The 26,303-nt window shown below is 47.8% G+C and overlaps 1 protein-coding gene across 6 annotated transcripts; it reads right to left on the bottom strand.

Annotated features, from left to right (window-relative positions):
* Positions 1 to 1,488: 1,488 nt before the first annotated feature.
* Zscan20 (zinc finger and SCAN domain containing 20) lies at positions 1,489 to 25,793 on the bottom strand. 6 transcript variants are annotated; one of them, XM_036179812.1, is made up of 8 exons: positions 25,679 to 25,793; positions 19,530 to 20,014; positions 9,026 to 9,191; positions 8,564 to 8,640; positions 8,230 to 8,314; positions 5,304 to 5,993; positions 3,831 to 4,259; positions 1,489 to 2,824 (listed from the first exon to the last, which is right to left on the bottom strand). In XM_036179812.1, exons 2-8 carry the CDS (start codon positions 19,920 to 19,922, stop codon positions 1,665 to 1,667), a joined length of 3,000 nt encoding a protein of 999 aa, XP_036035705.1. In that variant the 5' UTR covers positions 19,923 to 20,014; positions 25,679 to 25,793; the 3' UTR covers positions 1,489 to 1,664. The 6 variants fall into 6 exon arrangements, with proteins under 6 accessions (XP_036035705.1, XP_036035706.1, XP_036035707.1 ...); XM_036179813.1 differs by lacking the exon at positions 25,679 to 25,793 and adding an exon at positions 25,587 to 25,658; XM_036179814.1 differs by lacking the exon at positions 25,679 to 25,793 and adding an exon at positions 22,638 to 22,697.
* Positions 25,794 to 26,303: the final 510 nt, after the last annotated feature.

A 26,303-nucleotide genomic window follows, 5' to 3' on the forward strand; every position in this document is an offset into this window, starting at 1 on the left:
TGTACCTCCACCAAGCTATTGCATACCTTGGTATCTTTCTCTAGAATGTTCTCTCCTTTGGGACCCTTCCTATCAAACCCAGACTATGTACATATCTGTTTTTATTGTAGTTACTGACATTTGCTGGTTTTCAGCCAGGGCTCACCCATGACCTCTGCTCCTCAGAGATAAGCCAGGAAAGGTAAGCTGAAAGCTGATAGAAGGTAGCCTCAGGTGGACTGGTTCCTAGGATGGGGATTCTGGAACAATGAAAAAGGCTAGGGAGTGACCTCTTTAGAGGGAATGGCAAGACCTTCCATCCACTTTTTCACATGCAAATAAAAAGCTCCACTCTTCAAAGTCCTTCACAGCTATTATCCGATCAACACTTTCCATAAAATAACTGGGTATGAATGGGATATGAAAGTCATCTTCCTTTAAAAATCCACGAAAGACAAAGTCCTTGGTCAACACTTTCAAACCCTTCTAAGGAAAAATTCTGGAAGCCAAAGTGCTACAGACAAGAAAACCATTGTGCATGAGCCTCTCTGACTTGGCCTGTCTGGGTGAGTGGCTGGTCTGAGTGAGCACGCTCGGCAGTGGGGACAAGTGGGCTCAAGCTGAAATGGTGCCATGGACCTAGAATACGGAACCTTTCCAAGCCTCTCTATAGAGGACAATGCATCAGCACCTTCCACCAGTCTTGACATCGGGGTTGGAATGAAGAAAATGAGCCAGAGACCAAAGGGCAGGAGTGACTGAGCACTGGAGGGAAGGCCACTCGGTAATTAACCTGTGATGGGCCACGGGTAATGGGAAGCAAGACTGACCTGAAAAAAGAACTCTCGGACCCACTCCTTCGCCAAAGCACTCTCCCACTCAAGACACAAGCCTGAGCCGACCTCCCTCTCTCAGCCACACGATCTAAAGACGGGGACTCCCACCCATCACTTGGGTAACAACTCAGCCTTTAACAAAGCACTTCACCAATTCTGAACCTCCCAAATCCTTTCATCTGCAGGAACTCTCAGCCTCTGTATTCATTAAAGGGATGTTCATATTAGTGATTATACTTCATGAGTCTAGTACTAGTTACCTATCTCCATGTAAGAGGGCTCAGGAGAGCACACAGCCAGCCTCTCAGCCGCTGGGGACGCCTGAGTCTTGATGAATTCTGCCTGTCCCATTTTCAGAACAATGCAGGTCACCCAGCTTTCCCAGTCCTCAGTTTTCTACTCTGGGAAATAGGACTCCTTTGAGGGCTAAATGAGATGATACATAAGGTGGCTTGGCACACAGGCTGCTCAAGAGCAAATGTTCAATGCCCAGCTATTTCTGCCATTGTTAATGATTCTGCAATGACGTCACTGCTGCCCCATTTGCTGCCGACCTTGCACCCTAGGCACTGCTTCTCGGGTGACGCCTCCTCTCACCATGAAGTTACGTTTCACCGTGAGGATGTGTGTGTGTGGGAGGAGTGGGGGGAACAAATTACACTTGAGAAGTACCTCCAAATCTTAATCCTTGTAGGTGTAATTCACATCCAAATTACCCGAATTTACAAGATACCATCTCTTAAGTATACACCAAGCTTAGACGTTGGAAGGTTTCTTTCTAGCATGTTTTCGAAACGACAATGAGATATAAACACACATTATTGCTCTTCTGCTGGGAGGAGGCGCTGCCTACAAGGCTCTCCTCCCTGCGTGGGTTTTGCGGTGGGCACTGAAGTGGGAGCTGTTGTTGAAGTCTTTGCCGCATTCCGCGCACTTGTAGGGCTTCTCCCCGGTGTGGGTTCTCTGGTGAATGACGAGGCTGGAGCTCTGGTTAAAGCACTTCCCACACTCTCTGCACTTGTACGGCTTCTCCCCCGTGTGGATTCTCTGGTGAGTGATGAGGTTGGAGCGGTCCCGGAAGAACTTGCCACACTCCAGGCATCTGTAGGGCTTCTCTCCCGTGTGGATTCTCTGGTGGGTGGTGAGCTTGGAGCGCTCGCTGAAGCCCTTTCCACAGTCCGCACACGTATACGGCTTCTCGCCGGTGTGCGTCCGCTGGTGGTTGGCCAGGGTGGAGCCCTTGCTGAAGCTCTTCCCACACTGGGCACATTCGTATGGCTTCTCACCTGTGTGGATTCTTTGGTGACTGATGAGGGCAGAGCTCTTAGAGAAACACCTTCCACATTCAAGACACGGATACAGCTTCTCCCCTGAGCTGGAGCGACGGGGTCCGGGGGAGTCCGTGCTCATGCTCACATTCTGAGGTCGTGTAGATATCTCCCGCGTAGAATTTCTCCAGCGAGCACTAAAAGATGGACTTTGGCCAACGTTCTCCCCAGGCTCATCACACTGGTCAGGAGCTCCTCCCGAGTGGACCCTCTGATGTTTCAGCAGGTTTGAGCTCTGCCTGAAGCTTTTCCAACACTTCCCACATGTATAGGGCTTCTCCCCTGTGTGGGTTCTCTGGTGGGCACTGAGGTTGGAGTGGTCACTGAAGCTTTTTCCACAGTCAAGACGTCTGTAGGGCTTCTCCCCTGTGTGGATTTGTTGGAGGGCCTCGGAGTGGAAGTTCCTGCTGAAGCTTCTCCTACATGTGTCATATTTGTAGGGTTTCTTTGTAAGGTACAGGCCTCGATGGTCAATGAGTTTTTCCAAGTCCTCTTCAGAGGAGCACTCTTCCCACGGGAGAGCATTCCTCCACGCCCCTTCCTCTTCGATCTCATTCTCCTCCCCCCAGTCATGAGACCGACAAACTGCGTCTGTGGTATAGTTTGATAATGTTCCAGGCAAATCCCCAAAAACATCCTGCTCTGATATCTGGTCTTCATCCTCATGCTTCAACTCAAAACCTGAAAGAATAGACAGAAATGGGAGCTTTTTGTCCATTCATTGGTTAGCAATAATGTACCTGTATCATGTATTTTGTAAATTTGACTAGCACAGATTTGTAACTTATGTCCCACAGCTTATAAATGTGAGTAGCATGAAAGTTATCAAGTTTTGTGTGCTTCTAACCCTGAAAAGCTGAGAAGCAGTCTGGAATACAGTAATCCCACCCCAGCAACCATGCAGCCAGGCCTCTGAAGTCTGTATTCAATAACAAACAGCTATGTCATCCTCCATTACGCTGACTAGATCATGTGTCAGATAAGGCTGAACCAGTTCCATAATTACCCAGATGTGTCCTGGTAAAAGCGAGACTGGCCACCTCGTGTGCAGGACAACACTAAGTAAGAGATTATAGGATCTATGCAATGCACAAAATCTTTTCCTACTTATCTCCTTCATTCTTTTGGCTCAGAGACAACGATAATACATGTGGTTCCTGAAGGACTCTGGCAGGCCCTGCCCTTCTCCCCATCCCCTCTGCCTTGCTAAACCATTAGATTACATTCCTAAAGCTAGCCACCAAAGTCCATTCCCTTATTGGCCACTTCCTCCTCCTGGGGATGACCATCAAGGTCCAGCTATCAAAGTATTAAATCCAGCAATCAGAAGCCCCCTTTCAGCTCACCTAATTAACATGCCCAATTAAAATAAACCAACTCATCCTAACATGGGGGTACCCTTTTTCCCTTTATAAACTGCCCTTTACCTGAGGGCCACGTCTGTCTCCTCTCTATCCAGAGGAAAGTATCTCCCCACACCAAGCTTGGGCCTTGTTCCCTCCCCCTTCTCCCTCATTTCTGTCTCCTGTCCCTGTCTCTTATTCCCTGTCCTTTGTCCCTTTGGCAAATGAATCTCCTCTGTGCTGAGCAGTTGGTCTTGGGGTACACTGCACAGACTCCAGTCCTTTCAGAGCCCCTCTTTGTACAGGCTGCAGATTCTGCCGACACCCAGTGACTCCGGGCTCACCTGGATCTAGAGTTTGGGGATCTGGAGTCAGAAGTTTAATGGCATCTTCATCTTCTATCTCACCCCAGACCTCTTGGTCATCAGCCTCAGCACCGCTCTGCCCAGACCCTGGAAGACCTCTGGCTTCTCCTACCACCTCCATGGCCTTGATCACAGTCCGAGCCCTCATCAGCGAGTCCAGTTCCTTGTAGAAGGGGCAGGTTCCTGGTGAATGGCTGCTCTTGGCTTTCCGGTAGCTTCGAAGAAGGTTTTTGAATCTGTAGCGACACTGCTCCAGCGTCCGCAGGAAGCCCAGTGCACACAGCCGCTCTGCGATGGCCCGGTATACCTGGCGGTTCTGGTGGCAAGTCCGGAGCTTTTCAGAGAATGGGGACTCACTGAGAATTGCCAGGAAGGCCTTGGTCTCCTCAAAGCTCCAGTGCACACCTGCTGTCAGAGTGAAGAGTTCAGAGGTATGAGAATTAAGGAGTTTTACCTGGTCATTAGAACTAAGGTCACCTGACTTCTAAATATCTAGAACACAAGTCTCAGAAACTGTCCAAGCACCTGGGAACACAAACTTGCTCCTCAGGGATAAGCTGGGAAGGTCAGCCAAGGCATCCTCTCTCACCCTTTTAAGGGAGAAATAAGTGGCCATGTTTTAGCAATCGCATCAAGTGACCCACTCCCTTGCTTCAGCCAATGAGTCCCTGAGATTCAAGAGATTCTTCCTGTAGTCATTCAGAATGCATCCCATCGCCTTTGTGAATTCTCCTTTCAACAGTACATGGACTCTGAGAATCCCCAAGGACCAGGGACAGAAAAGGACCTTGAATAACAAGGTGACAGACTATAGCTGAGGATACTCTTTTCTCTCTGGTCAGAGAGTGAAGGGGCATAGTCCAGTCTCCACTCCAGAGCAGGTAAGTGAGGTAACCCAAGGAGGCAGCATGGGAGCTGGGGGACCCCATGCACATGAGGCAGGAGCCCAGGCTCTGCTCCTACCTTGGGGCTCTAGATGCTTCAGTTCACGGATGTCAGTGACTCTCCCTTTGCAAGATTAGGTGCTTGCCACACAATAACTCGCAAGTCTACACTGTGAGCGTCTCCTCTACCTTTTACCAGTTCACTTACTTTCTTAACCCAAACTTGCTATCTGTGAATTATAGGCTATTGTCACACACACTAAGAGAAACACACCTACGGAAATGAAAAGATGACTCAGATGCCACCTAGGAGAGTCACCAGTGACACACTGTGGGAAGCAACTGGGGTCTCTCCAGGTCTAGCAAGGCTTTAGAATTATTTCTCCTATAACCAAGAGAGGTGGCCACTAGAGAAGAGAGTGTGAGCCTGAGGATAGTCCAGGGACTGGGACTAAGGTCCAGGGACTGGGCACCTTACTCTGGTGTCCCTGACGACTTACAGTCTGAGCTCCAACCTCGGCAGCAGTAGCCTGGCCGATATTCATCCAGTTAAAGGCTACGTGCTTACCAATGCGGTTCTGGAGCAGAGCTGGGCCCCCTGCAATCCTGGGGCCCCGAACAGACTCCTCGGTGGCCAGGCCAGAACCCCTGCAGTCTTCTGGTGCCTCCCTGGGCTCCCAGCTGGCTTCCTCTTGGTCATCCATCTCAGCGTCACTGTCACCCAGCCTGGGCAGTGCCACAGCCTCTCCTGGGCCATTTGTGGTTCTTCTGATGGTTGTCCGAGCCTTCACCAGAGCCTCCAGCTCCTCATAGAAGGGGCAGGTTCCTGGTGGGTGACTGCTCTTGGCTTTCCGGTAATTCCGTAGAAGGTTTTTGACCCTGTAGCGACACTGCTCCAGCGTCCGCAGGAAGCCCCGTGCCCGCAGCCGCTCTGCAATAGCCCCGTATACCTGGCGGTTCTGGTGGCAAGTCCGGAGCTTTTCAGAGAAAGGAGACTCACTTAAGATTGCCAGGAAGGTCTTGGTCTCCTCGTAGCTCCAGTGCACACCTGACACCTTCACATCCTCCCCATCACATTGGCATTGTTCTTCCTGGGCCCCAGAGTCCTCCTGGGCTGGTGTCTGGGCTGGTTGGTTTGGCTCACTGTCCAGGCTAGAATCTGCCGTGTTCCCATTCCTAGAATTTATAAGGCTCAGACCCGAAATTCCTGGTCCTCGCTCGTGCTGGGACGTGACACCTGGCTTAGAAACTGGAACTCCTACACAAAAGGAAGAACAGACGTGACTGAGCAGAAACGACCTGTGGGACTGTGTTTCTCTAAACTGTCCCCGAAACTCTCACCCTTCTCCTGAAAGGCCAATGAGAAATCCCATGCTCATCTACCTGGAGAGAGGTGCCTACCAGCACCTCATGGAAAATGAAAGGGACCTGCAGGCTCCTCGTTTGCTGCACCATTGTTATGAAATACACCATACAACAGGGTGGCTAGTATGGAGCCACAAATGACAAACAGGACCTCAAGCAACCCAGTCAGACTCAACTCCACTGTTGGAGGGAAGGAGCATGTGTGTGTGTGTATGTGTGTGTGTGTGTGTGTGTGTGTGTGTGTGTGTGTGTGTGTGTGTTTCTCTCTTGCTGGGAAACTTCTGACCTCCTTTGCCACTGTTATTTATAAAACAAAATAACACTAAACATGAAGCAAACCTTGATAGTGGGAGGGGAGGAGAGAAGGAGGGAGGGGAGTGAGGACTATCGAGTCCTTAGGACATTGCTGAGCTAATCTGTGCTGTGCTTGGAACACTTTGTCCTCTGGGCTCCTAACAACATGATGAGATGAGTGTCCTGATTTTTCAGACTGTAGCTGTCTCAAGGATGGCTCCCCAACAGCACCTGGTCCTAACAAAGCACACAGCCTTCTGTTACAGTAAATGTTTGAGGAGAGCCAGATAAAGAGTTTGGAGGAAAAGTACTTTCAGAGTACCCTAATTCAGCATTTCTCAAAGTCGGTTCCTGTAAGCACTATTGAGGTCCTACTGTCTGGTGATGTGCTGATATACTGTGTACCCTAATAAAATCTGCTTGAAGAGAGACAAAGGAACAAGCCACTGTCGTGTCTCACCTCCCCAATTCCACGAATCCTCTGGCTGGACACCTGTGAGTCCTCAGCCGAAAGCTCTCCAGCTGAAAGGGCCTCAGTTCCTGCCTCCTTACTTCTTATATACCTCTCTCTGCTCAGCCATCACTTCCTGTCCCAACCTCTCTAGTGCTGGGATTAAAGGCACATGTGATTCCCAAGTACTGGGATTAAAGGTGTGTGTCACCACTGCCTGGTTCTGTTTCTCTCCTAGTCTGAGTCAATCTCACGTAGTCCAGGGTAGCTTTGAACTCACAGAGATCCAGACAGATTTCTGCCTCCTAAGTGCTAGGATTAAAGCTGTGTACCACTACTGCCTGGCATCTATGTTTAATCTAGTGGTTAGTTTTGTTCTCTGATCTTTAGGCAAATTTTATTAGGGTGTACAATATATCACCACATTTCCTCTTTTTTGTCTAAAATAATAAATGAAGGTTGTAACTAATATAAGAAAAACTATATGCAATAAGTATATATAATATATACAGTCAAGAATTACATTAATGGCCAGGTGGTGGTGCATGCCTTTAATCCCAGCAATAGGTAAGCAGAGCCAGGTGGGATCTCTATGAGTTTGAGGCCAGCCTGGTCTACAGAGCGAGATCCAGGACAGGCTCCAAAACTACAGAGAAACCCTGTCTCAGGAAAAAAAAAAAAAAAAAGAATTACATTAACAATGTCTAGTCCATTAACATTTGACAAATTCAGAGAAAATACGCCATTATTTCTCCTATTTTGGTGAGTCCAAAATGTTGTGTCTAATTCACTTTCTATCCTAACTTGTATTACCAATCAAAAACTATCTTTTGATGTCTTTTGAACTTACATACTTTACACCTCTTTAGGGAGATGAGCAGCCCTCAAGCTTCTAGTCTGTTTCACCCAGTTTATGTGTCTGTCTTCCCTGAGGAAGGGCCCATTAGTGTCAGCTTTCCACATGGGTGGCCTTCAGAAAAAGGTGTGCCGGCCGGTCACATGAGCTTGGAGCATTTTGAAGGCTCTGCTACTCACTTTTCTCATAGCTTCATACATTAATTTCACCAGCTCAGCTCATAGGAGTCTGCCCCCAAAAGTCATCTCTCAAGGGGTGCTGAAGGGGCAGATTTTTGAGACAGAGGTCTAGGTCCAGTTCCAAGGTGACTGCACCTGGTCATGAGCCCCAGCAGGGCCAGCTCCGGGAAGCAGCATACAGCCCAGATCCCGACCCAGCAGACTATGTGAGGGTGGTTACAAGGAGCCAGTCATCTTCCTCCCTTGAAAGTGCAGAGAATGCAGAGCTCTGGCTCTCAGGAAGTGGAAAACCCCTCCTGGGAATGAGTGTACCAGAAATGGGCCCTGGAGGGGAGCACACTCTCCTTACCCAGGCATGCATGGTTCCCACAGTCATCTCCTGCGGGGTCCTGGCAGAGCTCCTCCTTGGCTTGTCTACTGGGGCTCAGGGCTTCCTGTGACACACACACAAAGGACCTTAAATACCACTGACACTTTAAAAAGCATCTGGGAACCTGACCAGACCTAAGAAAGATCAGGACACTTGAGCGATGCCATGTGTGGGGCCACCATCACAGGCAGTGAGTGCCAGCAGGCCCAGTGGAAAAAGGCTAACACCCCATGCACTCTACCCCTCTGCTGAGGGAGCTCCTGGGGGGAGGGGCGTGGCAAGAGGATGACAGGAAAAGAAAACAGCAGTTTACCTGGGACTGGGCTGCCGCCTCCCAACCTCTAGTGCTCCCCATCTTTGGAACAGTTGGGGCTTGGGGTGTGAGGATAGCTGAAGAAGAGACATAAGCTTCAGTTCTCTAAACCACTTCCTGCCAAAAGGGCACACTGGGGTCAAGCCGGTGCACATTCCTCCTTTGACTTCCCCCTGAGATGCTAGGGCTCCCTAAGCTATCTTCGGCGGTGTGCCATGTGTGAGGTGCCTCCCCATCCCATGAGCAGCACACACCCCGTGCCACACCCGCACCTTCTGTATAACTCCAGCTACCAAGGTGTTTGCAGGCATCCTCCTTCACAGAGCCTTTTAACTTTACAGCTAAGTAACAGAATCCATCAGACATGTGTCCTCTGGTGTACCCTGAATTCTGCACATCCTTTCTCCTCACCTCCCAGGCCTGTCCCTCATTCTCTTGTGTCCTCATATCCGTGGTACTTACCACTCGCTTTCAAGGGCTGAGGTGGCATCTTGGAAAGGTTGGGATGTGTATTCAACTGTCTCTGGGGCTGTATCGCAGTGCAGTGAGCCACTGGCTGCAGCTGGAAGCTCTGAAACTCTTGAACTGCTTCGAAGGACCCGGACTCTTCAGCACACAGCTCCAGTCCCTACATACGAAGTCAGAAAACTTCCAGTCATCAGTTCAATAAGGTCCCTTCAGTGAGACAGGAATGCTGTTTTGTTATGAGTGAGTTGTGTCCCGGGTTAACAGACTCTTAAGATCCAGAGAGAAGCCATCAGACTGACTTTAGTAAAGAATCGGCATTTCTACTACCAAATGAGTTCTGTCCCGTTGGATTCTGGGAGACTGTACAAGTATTTCAAGCAGCTGATCACTATTCAAAGTGTTCTTGATTCAGAGACAAATTACATAAAATTACATTTGGGGGCATTAAAATATAATTTATAAGCCTTTCATAAGCCTGATTGCCTCTTTAGTAGTTACAGTCTACAGAAAAACTGCATGTCTAGTCTCAATGGCAGTCCTTACTCTCCACCCAGCTCCTCCAACCATCACCATACCACAGCAAAGATTCTAACCCCCGGGATCGGCACTGTCATGTGGTGATATATTGTGTGCCCTGATAAAATTTGCCTGAAGATCAGAGAACTGAACAAGCCACTAGATTAAACATAGATACCAGGCAGTGGTGGGTGGCACACACCTTTAATCCTAGCATTCGGGAAGCAGAGATCCAGCCGGATCTCTGTGAGTTCAAAGCCACTCTGGACTACATGAGATTGACTCAGTCTAGGAGCGGAAACAGAGCCAGGCAGTGGTGGCACACACCTTTAACCCTAGTGCTTGGGAGTCACACGCCTTTAATTCCAGCACTTGAGATCTCATGCCTCTGCTACCAGTATTTGGGAAGCACACAGGTCATTAATCCTGGCACTAGGAATGAAGTGATATGGCTGGGCGGAGAAAGGCATATAAGGTATGAGGAGACAGAAACTAGAGCCCTTTCAGCTGAGGACTCAGAGACTTTCAGTCAGAGGATTTGTGGGGCTGGCGAGCTAAGTAGCTATGGCTTGTTCCTTTGTCTCTCTGATCTTTCAGCATTTACCCCAATATCTGGCTCCAGGTTTTTTATTATAAGACCATTTAGAATTCAAGCAACACGGTCAACACAGAAAACAGGCAGATTTAAGTGACAACCCTGAGGGCAGATCTCGTGTTTTCAGTCCAGTAAGTAAGGAGCTCGGACGTCACCACTCCATCTCAGCAAGAAACAAGCCGAACAAACTAAAACATCAAAGCTCTTAGATCCAGCAGGGAAGTGAGGCCACACCACACATGCCTGTCCTCAGAGCTGGAGAAGTAAGAGAGGAACTTCACCCGAGCAGAAACCTCTGCAGGGTCCAGTGCTGGGCAGGAAAGCCATTCGCCATAGCTGACAAGGTGCTGAAGGCACGATGCAGGCCACCTCAGAGTCAAGCTCGGGGACCCAGGCACGGAGACAGGGGCATGTGTGCTTTCATGAGTTTAACTTCCAAGATTTTTACCCTTCCTCACAGTGAGTAACACAGAAAAGTCCCTTCATGCTTCTGCGGGGGCAGAGGGAGGCGGGGACAGGAAACAATGTGAAACACACGAGGGTACTCTGTGAACAGTGCCTGCCTCAGGAGAAACCATTTTACCAGAGCATAACCTGCTCTACAAAAAGGAGCTGCCCAGCTCCAGTTCTCACTGTTCTGCATGGGCAATGGGAAGCACACGCCTGAAGCCCTTTCTAGCAGCCCGGCCCATCCAACAGAGGAGGACACCTGAGAAATACTGATGAAGGTCAGAGTCCAGGGCACAGGCTAATCACAGAGCCACAGACTGCCCCTAGACATACTTTGTCACTATGTTATGAAAGACTTATTTACATCCTTCCACCCAAGACATCATATACCACCTTTTTTTTTTTTCCTTGAGACAGGGTTTCTCTGTGTAGCTTTGTGCCTTTCCTGGAACTCACTTGGTAGCCCAGGCTGGCCTCGAACTCACAGAGATCCACCTGGCTCTGCCTCCTGAGTGCTGGGATTAAAGGCGTGCACCACCACTGCCCAGCCCATATAGCACCTTTTAACCAAAACTTGTAAAGTGCACTAAAAGGCAAGCAATAGTTTGAAGAGAATAAGCATGAAAACTAGTGTCAGATGGCAGAAAGCTAGGATTATCAAAGTATGAAACTTAAAAAATAGTAGGCCAAGTGAAGAATTAATCACCTTAAATGCCAATGGTCTGAACACACTAACTAGCTGGCATGGTGACATTCATCTGCAATCCCAGCAATTGAGAAGCTGAGGCAGGGGGATTGTAAGTTTGGGGCCAGGCTAGGTTATACAGGAAGACCCTGTCTCAAAGATAAATAAATAAACAAACAAACAAAAAGGCCAAGACTATACAAAATAAGACCCAACTATATGCTGTACACAAGAAATCCACTTTAAATATAGAAACACTTTATAGATAAAAAGTAAAGGAGGGAGGAGAAGACACCAATTTAACCCCAAGCAAAAGTGGGCTGGGGAGATGCCTCAGAGGTTAAAGTTCCTGACACACAAGCAGGGATCAGAGTCCAGGTCCCAGAACCCATGTAAATGCAGGGTATCCATGGTGGCCTACCTGTAATTCCAGCTTCAGAGGGCAGAGACTGGAGAGCCCAAGAGCAAACTGGCTAGCAAAACTAGCTATATCAGTGGTCTCTGGGTCTGACTGAAAGAGTCTGCCTCAACGAATAAGGTAGAAGTCTGATTAAAGATGATTTCTGGCATTAACCTCAAGCCTCCAAATGCACACACACGTATATGCACACCCCCACATACATGTATGCACACCACACATATGCACATAAAAATGGAAAGGCAGGGAGAGAAAGTAAGAGAAGCTGTATTAATTTCAGAACAGTGGACTTCAGAGTAAGAGAAGTCACCAGGGATAAAGAGTGGCTTTATAAATGGTACCGGGTCAATACTCTACAAAGGCACAATAATCCTCCATCCATGTAAGGATACGCACACCTTAATCCTCCATGCTTCTAATAACACAGCCCAAAGCTGACAGAACCATAGGAGAAAAGGGTGTCTGAGTTGGAGATGTCAGCAGTACTCCTGAACAGACAAAACTAACGACAGTTGAACTGAAGAGGCTATCTGTGGTGTTAGATTCATTAGTGGGGCAAAACAGGAGAAGTGAAACTGAATGCTGCAAGGCAGAGCTTCTAACAACAGGATATAAGATCCATCTTCAAGCTTCCAGGCATCATCCACTGCCAAGATGGACCGCATTCCAGGACACAAAACACACACGAAGCAAATTTGAAAGGCCAGAATCATGACATGTGTGCTCTCAGATTACATGGAAGTAAACCCAGAAATTATAACAGAAAACAACTGGAAAATCCCAGCATACTTTGAGTTACATAAAAATACAACTAAAAAACAAAACAAAAGCCATGGGCCGCAGTGAGAGCGGAGGAGCTTTGAGGTGAATTCTCAGCACTGAATCGAGAACCCGGGGCAGGAGCAATGGCTCAGCAGCCGAGAGCACCTGCTGCTCCTCCAGAGGACCAGGTCCAGCTCCCAGCACCAAGTTCACGTGTGAAACAGTCATGTCACGTCCTGCAAAGACTCCTTTACTGCAGATGGCCACTCCCTGCATTGCTCACAAATTTCCTGTCTCCTGTTCTGTGGTGAGCTCCGAGCTGTGTATGGTATGGAGGGTGTGTGGTATAGATGTCCCAGTTGAGAGCTGAGTACTCCAGTCTTTCATTCTCTGCATGGTAACAAGTTGTGAGTCTCTGCATTAATAATCATCTACCACAAAAGAAGTTTCTCTAATGAGTGGTAGAAGATGCAGTAATCTACAAAAGGATAAGAATTTAGGGGGCAGTTTAATATTATGTCCGTTTAGCAGAATAATATTTGGCTCTCCCCTGCCCATGACCTAGCCAGTTTTTAGCCCAGTTAACAGTACCAGGCTTGAGTTCCATCTTGTGGAGCAGGCCTTAAATATCATCAGGAAGTCATTGGTTATTCCTGTAACACTCACACCAACACTGCACCACTGGGCAGATCTTGCCGGGTCAGTTGTCATGACAGGACTCACAGTCAGGCAGAACTGATGAGAACTTTACTCAAGTAGTGCGCATCAAACCTTCCACCGCTGTGAACACTAGCTGGCGGGGATAAGGCTTCCGAGTTGGTACCAATTTGATTTCTCTCTGGTCTACAACTCAAGTTATAGTACGTGGTGTCTTCAGCAACAGGGTCTTACCATTAAGTTCTGGAGGGCAGCAAAGAGGAATGGCGGCAGCCTGGAGTGGTGTTCAGGGTCCCACTACCAACCACTTGGAATCAGGTAACCCATATCTAGCACTAGGCTTTTTATGTGACAGCCTGGTATCTGGGAGAAGCATTATCTGTTATAGGGTAATTCCATCCCACACACACATGCATGTGGGTGCAAAAGGACACGTGTGCATGTGTGCGTGCATGTGTGCATGCGTGTGTGTGTGTGTGTGTGTGTGTGTGTGTGTGTGTGTGTGTGTGGTGTGTGTGTGTGTGTACATATTTTAGAAAGCTTCTACAGTGGCAGTTTTCCAAAGGTCCTTAATGTTAGTTATCCCTCCCCCATACTACCTGCTCTACCTTGCCCTTCCCCAACTCTTTTAACCCTTCTCTTTCCATTATTCCGTTGGCCTCTTCAAACCACCTATATCCTAGCCCTTCCCTTGAGATCCTCCATGCCCTAGTTACCTCCATCTGTCAACCAGACACAGCCCAGAGATAACTGGAGGAGTTATCCAGCTGGGGGAGTACCTTGACTAGATTAGCCCATGCAGACAGGGCATTTATTTCCCTTGCTAACTGATGTGGAGGGGCCTAGCCCACTCTGGGCAGTGCCATCACTAGGTAGGTCGGCTTGGGCTGTCGAAAGCTAGCTGAGAAAGCCAGAGAAGACAAGCAGGTAAGCAGCTCTCCTCTGTGGGTTCTGCTTCAGCTCCTGCTTGAGTTCCTGCTCTGACTTCCTTCGATAACGGATTGTGAGCTGAAGGTAAGTCAATCAAACCCTTTCCTCCCCAAATTGCTTTGGTCATGGTATTCTGTCACAGTACCAGAAGGTTACTAATACCCCATGGCCCCTTATTAGCTTCCAGAGTTCTATGGGCACTCCAACTTAAACATGCACCTAAAGCATCCACATACAGGAGGGAACATGTGTCATTTGTCTTTCTGGGTCTGGGTTACAACACTCAAAATTATTTCCAGCTCCATCCAATACCTGTGAATTCCATAATTCATTTTCCTTCACAGCTAAATAATATCCCACTGTATATATGCACATTTTCATTATCCACTATTGTCAGAAGGATATCTAGGCTGTTTCCATTACCTGGTTATTGTGAATAACGCAGAATGAACATGGGTGAGAAAGTATCTCTGTGGCAGAATATCGTCCTTCAGGAACATGCTAAGGAGTGGTAGATGTGGATCACATGGCAGATCTATTTCTAGCTTTGGGGAAACCTCCACACTGATCTGCACAGTGGCTGCACCAGTTTGCACTTCCACTAATAGTCAGTAAGTATTCCCCTTACCACATATCCACGCCACCATTTGCTGTCAGCTGTTTCCTGTTATTTTAATCTTAGCCATTCTGACCAGGCTAAGATGAAATCTCAAAGTAGTTCTAATTTGCATTTATCTGATAGCTAGAGAACAATTCTGAACATTTAAACAAATATTTCTCAGTCATTTGTATTTCTGCTTCTGAGAATTCTCTGTATAGTTCCATGCTCCAAATTTTAATTTTTTTTTTTCTGGTTTGTTTGTTGCTTAAGGTTTTGTGTTTTTATCTTATTTTTGTTTATTTTTTGAGGTTGGCTGTTTGGTTTGGCTTATCTATTCTAGATACTAACCCTCCGTCAGATATATAGATGGAAAAGTTTTCCCCCCAATTCTGTAGGCTATCTCTTTACTCAAATGATGCCCTTTTGCTGTACAAAGCTGTTTAGTTTCATGAGGACCCATTTGTCAAATGTTAACCTTAATACCTGTGCCCTGCTTAGAAAATCCTTTTTCGTGTAGGTAAACTGAAGCATAGTCCCTACTTTCTCCTATATCCCACTCAAGCAATCAGGTCATATATTAAGGTCTTCGGTCCTTTTGGAGTTGAGTTTTGTACAGAGAGATGGGGATCTAATTCATTCTTCTACATGCAAGCTTTCCTCCAGTTTGAGCAGCATCACTTGTTAAAGATGCTGCTGTGGTGTTCCTAATGAGAATCCCCCAGGCTCAAATGTCTGCATGTTGCTTCCCAGTTGGTAGACTGTTGAAGAAAGATTAGGAGGTGTGACCTTGGAGTAGGTGTATCACCAGGGGTGGGCTTTAAGGTTTCAGGTCCACACCAGGCCCAATCTCTGTCACTATCTCTCTCTCCCCCTCTCCTTCTCCCTCTATTTTGCTAATCAGGATGTAAACTTTTTTTTTTTTTTTTTTTTTTTTTGGTTTTTCGAGACAGGGTTTCTCTGTGTAGCTTTGGAGCCTGTCCTGGATCTCACTCTGTAGACCAGGCTGGCCTCGAACTCACAGAGATCCACCTGCCTCTGCCTCCCGAGTGCTAGGATTAAAGGCGTGTGCCACCACCGCTCAAGGATGCAAACTTTTAGCTACTGCTCTTTAGCACCATGCCTGCCCACCAGCACACTTCCCACCATGATCACAGACTAGCCCTCTGAAACTGTAGCTTCCTTTGAAGTTGCCTTGGTCATAGTATCCCTTCACAGCAACAGAAGAGTTACTGAGATTGCTGACGTTTCTCTGAAGTATACTTTCTTGCTTCTCTGTCAAAATCAGGTGGCTGTGGGAGTGTAGGCTTTTATCTAGGCCCTCGTTCTATCTCATTTATCAAATGTGTTTGTTTCAATGCCAGAACCATGCTGATTTTATTACTATTGCTCTGAAGTATAACTTGAAATCAGAGATGGTGAGCCTTCAGCAGGGTTTTTATTGTTCAGGATGGTTTTGGCTACCCTGGGTCATATGAACCTTAAGATTTTTTTTTTTCAATTTCTATGAAGAACTACTGTGTTGGGATTTTGATGGGGATTATATTCAATCTATAGATTGCTTTCAGAACAATGACCATTTTCACAATATCAATCCATAATTCATGAGCATGGAAGATGTTTCCATCTTCTGGTATTTCTTCAGTGTCTTAAAGTTTTCACTGTATGAGTCTTTCAGTTTCTTGGTTAGATTGATTTCAAGGTTTTTGTGGATTTTTTTTGGGGGGGGGATATTGTGAATAATCATGTGTCCCTGATTTCTTTCTCGGTGTTTGTTGTTGGCATATAGGAAGCTACTGATGTTTTTGTATTAATTCTATATCCTGATACTTTTTTGAATGTGTTTATCAGCTATGAATAAGGATTTTTACATTTTCTTTTCCTGTTTCCTTCTCCCTTTTATCTCTTCCTTTCTTACTGCTCTTGCTATGAACATAAGCACTATATTGAACAGGAGAGGAGAGAGAGAACATTCTTGTCTTGTTCCTAATTTTAGGGGAAATATTCCATTTAGGTTGATGTTGGCTGTGGGCTTTTATCATACCCTTTATTATGTTGCGATATGTCCCCTGTATTCCCAGATACTCTAGAATTCTTACTATGAAAAGATATTGGAGTTTGCCTTTTTTCATGCAATGAGACGATCATGTGGTTTCTGTACTTGAATCAATTTATGCACAAGATAATATTTATTAATTACTGTTGAGCCATCCCTGTATCTCTGGGATGAAGTTGACTTGATTGTGGTAGATGGTATTTTTGATGTGTTCTTGAATTTGGTTTGTAAGTATTTTATTGAGAATTTTTATGTCTATATTCATTAAGGAGAATGGCCTATAATTCTTTTTTTGCTAGATCTTTGTCTAGTATTGATTCTAAGTTTATATGGAGAGGAGAAAAACCCAGAATAACACAGACTCCTCACCAAAGACTTACAGACACCAAGTATGCCCATGAAAAAGTATTTATACTCTTAAGAAACTGCAAGCTGGGGGATGGGAAGAAGGTTCAGTCAGTCAAGTGCTTGTCACAGCAGTATAGGGACCTGAGTTCAGATCCCCAGCACCTGCATTAAAAACAGTGTACACCTGCCATCCCAGCACTAGGAAGATGGAGGCAGGAGGATTTCTGGAGCTCAATGGTCAGCCACTCTGGCCAATCGGTGAATTACAGGCTCAGTAAGTGACCCTGACTCAAAACTAAGGTAGAGAAACTATTGAGGAAGATTCCTGACATCAAGCCCTGGCCTCTACATACATGTGCATACAAACTCACTCATAGGTGCACCCATCCACATGTATAAGAAATGACAAGTTAAAATGTGATATCATTTCACAACTATCAGAATGCCTGGCATCCAAACACAAAACCAAAGATAGGCAACGACAGAGACCCAGGCTCACTGCTCGCAAAATGCAGAATAGTACGGCCACTTTCCAAAATAGTTTGGCAATTTCTTATAAGACTATAAACATCCCTTTGCCATAAGATCCAACAATGCACTTCAGTTTTACCCAATGGCATGAAAACTTATGTGCACATAAAAACCTACATGTGACATTTACAGTGCTTTCATGCCTAACTTCCAAACAACCAAGATGTCCTTCAGTCTTGACTGAAGGAATTGGTACATACAGACAACAGGACAGAATTCCATGCTAAAAAGAAAAGCAATAGCAAGCCATGAAAAGACATGGGGGAGCACTAAGCATGCATTACTAAGTAAAAGAAGCTAATGCAAAAAGGCCACAGATCATGTAACTCTACCTCTGTGGCATTCAGGGAGAAGCCATACCAGGTGATGGCAGAAAGATCAGTGGTTGCCAGGGGTTGGAAGGAGAAGGAGTTAGTAAGCAGAACCCACAGGATTGTTGAGGCAGTGAAACTATTATGTACGACACCATAATAGTGGACACATGTCACTATGTGCCTGCCAAAACCCATATAATGCATACCACCAACAGCAAGACTCAGTGTGTAGTACATGATTTGGGAGATGATGTCAGCAGGCTCGCTGGGGTAATAAATGTTCTACCTTGCTGGGGGATGATGACTACCAGGGGGTCAGGGCGTCTCTGAGAACACTGTACTCTCTACTCAGTTCTGAACCCAAAATTACCTTAAAAACAATGGTATGCCTTATCAGAGCACCTGATGAAGAGCTGAGTTCCACATGAGTGACACCACATGAAAACACAGTGGCACTCAAAGACCCCTTTCAGGGGATCATCTTAGGGCCACTCAGCCCTGAATGAAGTGGTGGCTCACCCTGAGGAACAGAAACTTCATCCTCCTATGGAGAGTTAGATGTGGCCTCCAGAGAGGGTAACAAGTCAGGGCTCGCAGCGTGAGACCACAAGCTGCAGCACACACGCTGAAGAGAGCTCTTCCCTGTGCACCCACTGCCGTGAAGTTTGTGAGCACCCAGGGGCAGGCAGAGAAGCTGGAGGGGGACCCAGGGAAGATGCCGCTGCTTTCTCTTCTCCATTTTAGAAGCAGATCAACCTTTGGTCAGCTCTCAGTGGTGACTAGTCTCACTTCTCATTTTACAGATGAAGGATCAAAGACCTTGATTTAAGGCAATCCTCATCTCTAGGTCTCATGTTTGTATCTTCCAGCTCCCAAGTCCTAAGCCTTCCATTGTTTCCTCTCTGTAACTTACGACAAACAGCTAACATCTTGATAGAAATGTCACAGGGGCAGAGCGTACTTTCAAAAGGCATGTGCTCATACTCTGTCCTGACTTGAAATGGTAGCTCACCCAAGCCTCACACTCGGAGTTGTTTTGATTCCATGTTTGCAGATGAAACATCAGCTGACCTTGAAGCCCAGGGATCAGAGTTTAGGCTCTGGTTCACTGCCCAAGTGACCTCTGGGAATCATCTGAGTTTTGGAGCCCTAATCTACAAAATGGGGATAGGAATACTACTTCTGTCTATGTGCTTGCTACTGTGAGCATGCAAAGAGATCCAAGTATGTATCATGACTGTTAAACATAAAACATAATACAGACTGGGCACACTGTATGGTACCAGGAGACAGTTTCGATGGTAGTTAGGCATACACACTCTAGTTAGACTTTTCTAAGTGTAGGCTCGACAATCCAGTAGCTAGTGATTTTGAACCAACTACCTATTTTTTCTTTGCCTCCATATCCTCACTAGTAAAATTAGCCTAACGGTATTGAGCCACCTTATAAACTGTGGCAGGATTAAATGAGTTATTACAAGTTAAGCAGTTAGAATACTACCTGCTACACAGCAGTGCTCAGTACACAGCAGTCGCTCAATGATTACTAATACTGCAATTTGGGGGCAATTATGAACCCAGTCTCAACTGCCCTACCTTGCCTAACCAGCTGCTTGGAGCACAGACTATGAGCCTCACCTGCTGTCCGGCAGCCCAGGTCTCTCGGTGCCAATCCTCCACCAAGGCCACAGCCTCCTCCCCGCTCTCGGGGTGTCGTGCCTGCACCCAGGTCTGTACCTCCCTGGGTAAGATGGACAGGAACTGTTCTAGAACCAGCAATTCCAGGATCTGCTCTTTGAGGCGGATCTCAGGCCTCAGCCAACGACAGCAGAGAGCCCAGAGCTGGCTGAAAGCCTCATGGGGCCCAGCTGCGTCCTGGTATTGGAACTGCCTGAAACACCGGCGGGAAACCTCAGGGCCAGGGACGTGGCCATGGACTTCCTTCTGGGGTTTGGAGACTGGTCCCCAAGAGCCCTCCTCTAGTTTCACAATCAGGTCTTCAGGCTCTGGTGGAGGCGAGGCCACAGCCATCACGGGCCTGCAGGCGTCACTTTGGCGGGGCTGTCCTCATCTAGGGACTTCCTGCATTGGCAATGTGTGCTTCCAGGGACTGTTCCCCAAGACTGTGAAGACAAAAAGACAAAGGGCCGAGTGAGCGAGAGGACCCGGGAGCATCACTTTCCTCACTTCTCTCAACCCCTCACAGCCTGCGAAAGGCACAGAAAGACTCAGGTACTCCACTGCAAAGGGCGGGAAGTGAGCCCCTGATCAGGCACCGAAGCCAGCACCTAGCTCACTTTACAGGCAGACAGCACCATGTTACACCCTTCGGGGCCACACCTAAATGTGAGGCGAGAACTCTGGGCCTCTAGGCCTTCCTCCCTTCTACTCCATGTCCAAAAGCGAGCCTTCCCTCAAGCTGGTTCTGAGGGCCACCTCCTCCATGAGACCTGCCTTCTGAGACTTCTTGAGACTCAGTGTTCCTCTGTGGATGGTCATCTCGCAAAAAATCCCTCTCACTCTCCAGTCTTCCCACGCATCTGACATTATTCATCATCACCAAAGTCAAGTTTTTCAAAATGCCAGCCCTCATGACTCCATTTCTACTTGGCTATCCCCTAAATACCTCGTGCTCAATGGGTCAGAACTGAATACCTCATTAGGTATGATACCTATAATCCTAGCAATCAGGAGGCCGAGGGAGGAAGATCCTAAGTTCAAAACCAACCTGAGCTACAATAGCAAAACTCCGAGTCAAAAACCAAAACTAAGTAAATAAATAATAAAATCCCGAGTTTGTCATCTTTTATGGCAAGCCCCTCTGTCTTCTGGAGCTCTCCATTCACTGCAAGGCATCACTTTCCACCATCCTTTCTTCCAGATGCCACACCTGGTTCACCATGAAGACCTGGCACTTACATCCTCAGTGCCACTACATCCTCAGTACCACCAATACCACCACAGAACCATCTCAGCCTGTCCTGCACTTGCCCTCCAATGCATGACCAGGCCATCTCCCTCCCCAGCCCCCAGCCTGAAGTCCAGTCCACTCTGCGGAACACCTGACTGCCTGGCCTGCAGGTCCTCCCCACTGCTCCCTGAGCTCTCCACAGAGCCACCACCAGTCCTTCCTCACCTACCCAGTTCTCTCCTGAACCTGCACGTTTCCCATGGGGTCTTCCTGTTCCCTGCAACAGGACTTGTCCTCAGTCACAAGCCTCCATGGCATCTTGGGCGCTCCCTTGCAACCATGATCACCCTATTGTAAATACCATACCGGCCAGATCTCAGCTTCCCATGGCTCTAGCACAGTGCTCAGCACACGGAGAAAGCACCAGGGACAGGAAGTTGTGGATGGTGAACTCGTGAGGCCAGGATCACACTAGACAGGGAACAATTGGTTTCCTGCCCATGTCAAAAGGGTTCTTTTTTTTTTTAGCTGAGGACTGAACCCAGGGCCGTCTACCACTGAGCTAAATCCCCAACCCCAGAAGGGTTCTTTTCTCCCCGACTTCCACCTTTCCATGACACCATCTGCTGTAACACACTGTGCGGACATGTGCATGTTGGCATCTAAGATGAGGATAGCCTCCCTGATGGCACCCACACTGGCTTCCCTCAGAAAACAAGCTCTTCATGGCAAGTCTAATGACATGAAACACGCCCAACCCAAGGAGGCCATTGTCTGCATCTAAGCTGGAATGGCACAGCAGAACCCAGAGGTTCTGGACGATGGCATCTGGTATTCTGGGTCATCTGACGGGGCTGTATGGACACAAGGCAAAGGCAACAACAACAAAAATAGAGGCTGGTCATAAAGACATCCGCGAACTTAGGAAGATGCTTGGAGAAAAATGCATGGCCACTAGGCTACCGCTGGCTCATCCCTCTGCTGCCAAACCACCTGTCACTTCCTTCAGGAAGAGTTCCTTGGTGTACCCTTGTCATACCCTACCCGCATCCCTGATCCTGTTCCCAAGGCAGCTGGCACACACCTCTGACAGAAATGTTCACCCATGCTTTGTCGTCACCTGTTCCTACACTGGCCAATGCCACCAGACTGCATCACTAAGGCCAGAACAGTACCTCATATGTGATAAACAGCAGAGCCATGAAAAACTTTAATGCCTTGTATTAAATATATGAATCTGTTATATCAAAAGTCTAGAATGTCCATGAGTTAAAGAATTGATATTTTGTAACTTTTTTGTATAAACACATCTTGCTGATAAACTAATCCAAGCACGAATCTGTCACTATCACACACAAGGACTAACCTGTCAGGCATTCACAGAGTACCCATTATGTGCTCTGCATTGTCCTGGGAGATACAGACCCAACAATAACAGTAAGTCAGCAAGCAAAGACTCCTATGCTCCTACATAAAGGGGACATTCATCAGGCAATGAGCAGCCAGCCACCAGTCCCAAAGCCAGAGCCGAGAATATTTTTTTTTGGTGGGGAGAAAGATCCTAAAAACCTCTAAGGTTCATTTCAAACAGATGTCAGAAACCCCTGGGGGATCATTTATCAATCTTCTCCATATGGACTAGGGACTCCTGTGGGGGAAGGGAGGTCAACACAGCAAAGAGCTGGGCAGGGGCAGACTCTAGGCCTGAGGCTGTGAGGTGCCTTTTATCTTTTATCGGCACTAAGTACATGCTAAGCATTCTCCATCCATATTTGCAAGGAATCCTCCAGGCAAGCTAGTAGAAGGCTGTTAGTGCTGAGCTGAACGTCACTGACCTGTAACTCCCGGGACACACAAAGCCCAGAGAGAGAGAAGGGACACTGTTTAGTTTCAGGGTCGGTTCCATCCGTGTCTGTTCCAGAGTGGGCACATGGCGCTGACCCCTCTGTCTCTGCCACTCTCTGCCTGCTTTTAGTTTCCTGAGCCTTTCTTGTCACTGAATGGAAGTGGGTTGTCTTTCCGACAAGTTTATACCAGACCAAAGTTGACTCTTCTGTCTCCTGCTCACTAGAAAACCTGGCGTGTAAGTGCACTTTTGACAGTGTGCTGACTGAAATGGCTTCTTACCGAAGGCTGCCCAAGCTGGGATGCACAGAGGAAACTGAGCTTCTGAGAGAGAAGCGGGTAGGGGAAGAGAGAAAACTAGCAAATGGCCGTTAGGACCTGGGCCCAGGTCAGTCTTCTCCCATCATTTTCCTCAATCACATCCCATAGCCTCATACCGGCTAGAATCACGCTATGGGAGACAGAAAAGACATCCAGGGAACAGTGAGAAGACGGACTCTAGACCCCCTTCTGCCCCTTCCATGCTGTGTGACACTGGACAGGTCAGACAGCCTCCTGGGGTCTCCCAGCTGAGCTCTTGCCCCAGGCTAACTTGTACACAAGGCAGGCAGTGGAAGTGAAATGGAACAGCTGAGTAAATACGTGGAATGGGTAGGGACTGTGACCAACCATGACGCCCTGAGGGGATGTAGGCTCAGGATGTCCCCAGTCCTTCTGCCTTTTCCAAGAGAAACTAGACCTCTAGAGTTTCAGATGCTGGCAACACTCAGAACTGTTTCAGACACCATGCGGATTAAAAAAGCACAAAAGTTTCTTCACCCCACACGGGCTGCCACTGTGCCTCCTCTTAGCTAAATAAACCACCACAAAAGGTATCTTCCAAAACCCAGAAGGACTCAGAAGGGCACAGACTCCCCAAAAGAGTGAGAGGTGCTTAATCAAAATCAGGGCCACCAGAATTCATAGTAAGAAATTCCCAGATTTAATTTTTTAAATTGTTTTTAACTGGGACTACTTAAGCATGGGAAAGCTGAACCAGGGCTTGGCTCCTGGGGCACTGACTATGAGTGTAGACATAAGTTCTCTCCTCCACTGGATCTGCAACCATAGGAGGGGGAGAGAAGATTCTCCCTGGGACCTGAAAAAAAAGAGTGGTTGGGGACCTCCAAACAGTAAGAAACTGCGAGTCCCCAAAGCTTGTCAGTTCCACTTGGCTGAGAGTCACAGGCTATGGCTTAAAGCAGGCGGGAGTCACACCCAAGGACTCAAACTGGAAACAGCAGAGAGACTTCACTCAGCACACCAACTTCAGTCCCTGGAGATAACCACCCAGAGTAGTCTGCTGAGAAACCAGTTCTGTGTGCAGAGATGTTGTGATGAATTAGCAATGGCTACATGTATCCCTACGTGTTAGCCAAGCCTGGCCTTAAACCCCCATCAGCCACTGCTTCGGCCTCAGTGACATCAACGGCAGGAAGACTGAAACTCAGAGGCTTGGAAGTCCGTAGCCATCTCCCAGCCTGGGGTAACAAAGACCACCCTGATAATCGCTAGCCCACACTCGCCAAGCATTTACTCATTTGCTTGATCTACATTAGGTGTTTACTGTTCTAAGCTGGACAAAGGGAAATGGAGATGACCCGACACTTCCTGTCCTGATGATGCTGTCTACACGGAGAGACCAAAAAAAAAAAAAAAAAAAGTGGTAAATGCAGTATGATTTGGGAGCTGGAAAGTTGGAGGTGACAGTCTGCTTAAAGGAATTCAATGGGAATTACCTGTTGAGTAGGTTCTTGAGGAGTTCTCTTCAGAGAATGGGGGATAGGGTCAGCAGAGAGCTAGGACATAGAACAGTGGAGACCCAAATGGCCCACCCAGGAAATGGGAAAAACTTTGGTAGCCTCAGAGTGCGGGGTGTGTGCAAAGTGGGCTGCAAAGGGAGTTATAAAGACACTCCCAGATTTCACTCCACCTGTGCTGCACGCCAGTGGTGGATTCCAAGCTGGAGAACCGAAGGTGCAATCAGACTTGAGTGCTAAACAGATAGCCCTGGCTGCAATGTTTGTCGGAGCTGGAGAAATGAAAATGTGGACACTTCTGCAGAGACCTTCAGAAGACAGAGGTCATTTTAAGAGATACTAAAGAAAGCGCATCGCTGGGCGGGGGTGGCGCACGCCTTTAATCCCAGCACTCGGGAGGCAGAGGCAGGAGGATCTCTGTGAGTTCGAGGCCAGCCTGGTCTCCAAAGCGGGTTCTAGGAAAGGCGCAAAGCTACACAGAAAAACCCTGTCTCGTAAAAGAAAAACAAAAACAAAAACAAAAATGCAAACAAACAAACACACACACACACACACAAAAAAAAAAAAAAGGAAAGAAAGCACAAGACGCGAAATGGCATAGATGGGGAAGAATGCAGGAGAAATCTGCTGGTAAAACAAGTAGGCCGGAGGGTGGTCAGTAGAGGGTGGGTGGGTCATTAGATGAAGTCGCCTTTCGCTGCCATCAGGAATGAGGAAAGAAGTACAGGTTTGGGGCCAGAGACAAAAGCGAGTCCCATTACAGATGGCATGAATTTGGGTGTGGGGAATGAAGCACGATTTTAAGGTCAGACTTCCAGATCGGGGCCTCTTCACTTCTTTGCCAGGGCCCTTGGAATCCTCTCTCCCTGTGCTCTCCAGACCCTAAGGTGACTTCCCTACACGGCAAAAACCCATCCCATCCCTTCCACCTCACCTGCAGACCTTTGTAAGACCCGCCTCACCGTCCCGACCCCTCGGTGACCCTGACCATCTCCAGACGCTGCATCCTCTGCCCGCCCTCTACACGCGGGCACACACACACACACACACAAACACACACACACACACACACACACACACACACACACACACACACACACACGCACGCACGAACTCAAGCACGCTACTTTCCCCTCTCACCTTCCCAGGCCCCCAGGGTAGTACCACCACCTCCTAAGCCTCCAGCCCAGCGCCTGAGTCTCAGCTGCACCCCATTCGCCACCCGGACTCACCCACGGAGACACCCACTTCACAACAGGGCGGAAGTGCTTAGAGGCTCGTGCGGGGGACGCTGGGACCAGGAATCCTGAAGCCGCCAGCCCAGGAACTGCGCCTCCGAGACTACAACTCCCAAAAAGCATCGCCAGAGCATCGGTGGACCACTCCCCCTGTCGGCCGCCTCTCTGATGACGTCAGCCAATGAGTGCGTCATCTTCTCATAGGCTCTGGCACCGGAACAAATCTAGCAGGGTCAACGCCTGGGGGCGTGGCCCGGGACGATCCTGACTCTTTCCATTGGTTCTACGGTGGCGGTACCGCTTAGTGGGCGGAACCTAGATTAGAAGAGAGGTGGGGGTCTGAAGAATAGAGGATCGCTAATTTGAGCTGGAGAAAGTAGAGAAAAATAATAGTAAAAAAGGGAAGAACGTGACTACTGTTAGGCTTCAAACCTGGGACAAATGGCTGAGGTGCCCGTAGGGACTGAAGGATGCAGGGAGAACCTGGCGGCCAAGTTCGCTTTGATTTTTTAAGTAGGCACCTCACCCATTTGTCCCAGGTTTGAAGCCTAACAACTACAGTGACCGTTCTGTTGGGCAGAAAAGAGTTGGAACTATGGTTTCCAGGTCACAACTTAGT

This window comes from Onychomys torridus, chromosome 2 (genome assembly GCF_903995425.1).
Source record: "Onychomys torridus chromosome 2, mOncTor1.1, whole genome shotgun sequence".
NCBI lineage: Eukaryota > Metazoa > Chordata > Mammalia > Rodentia > Cricetidae > Onychomys > Onychomys torridus.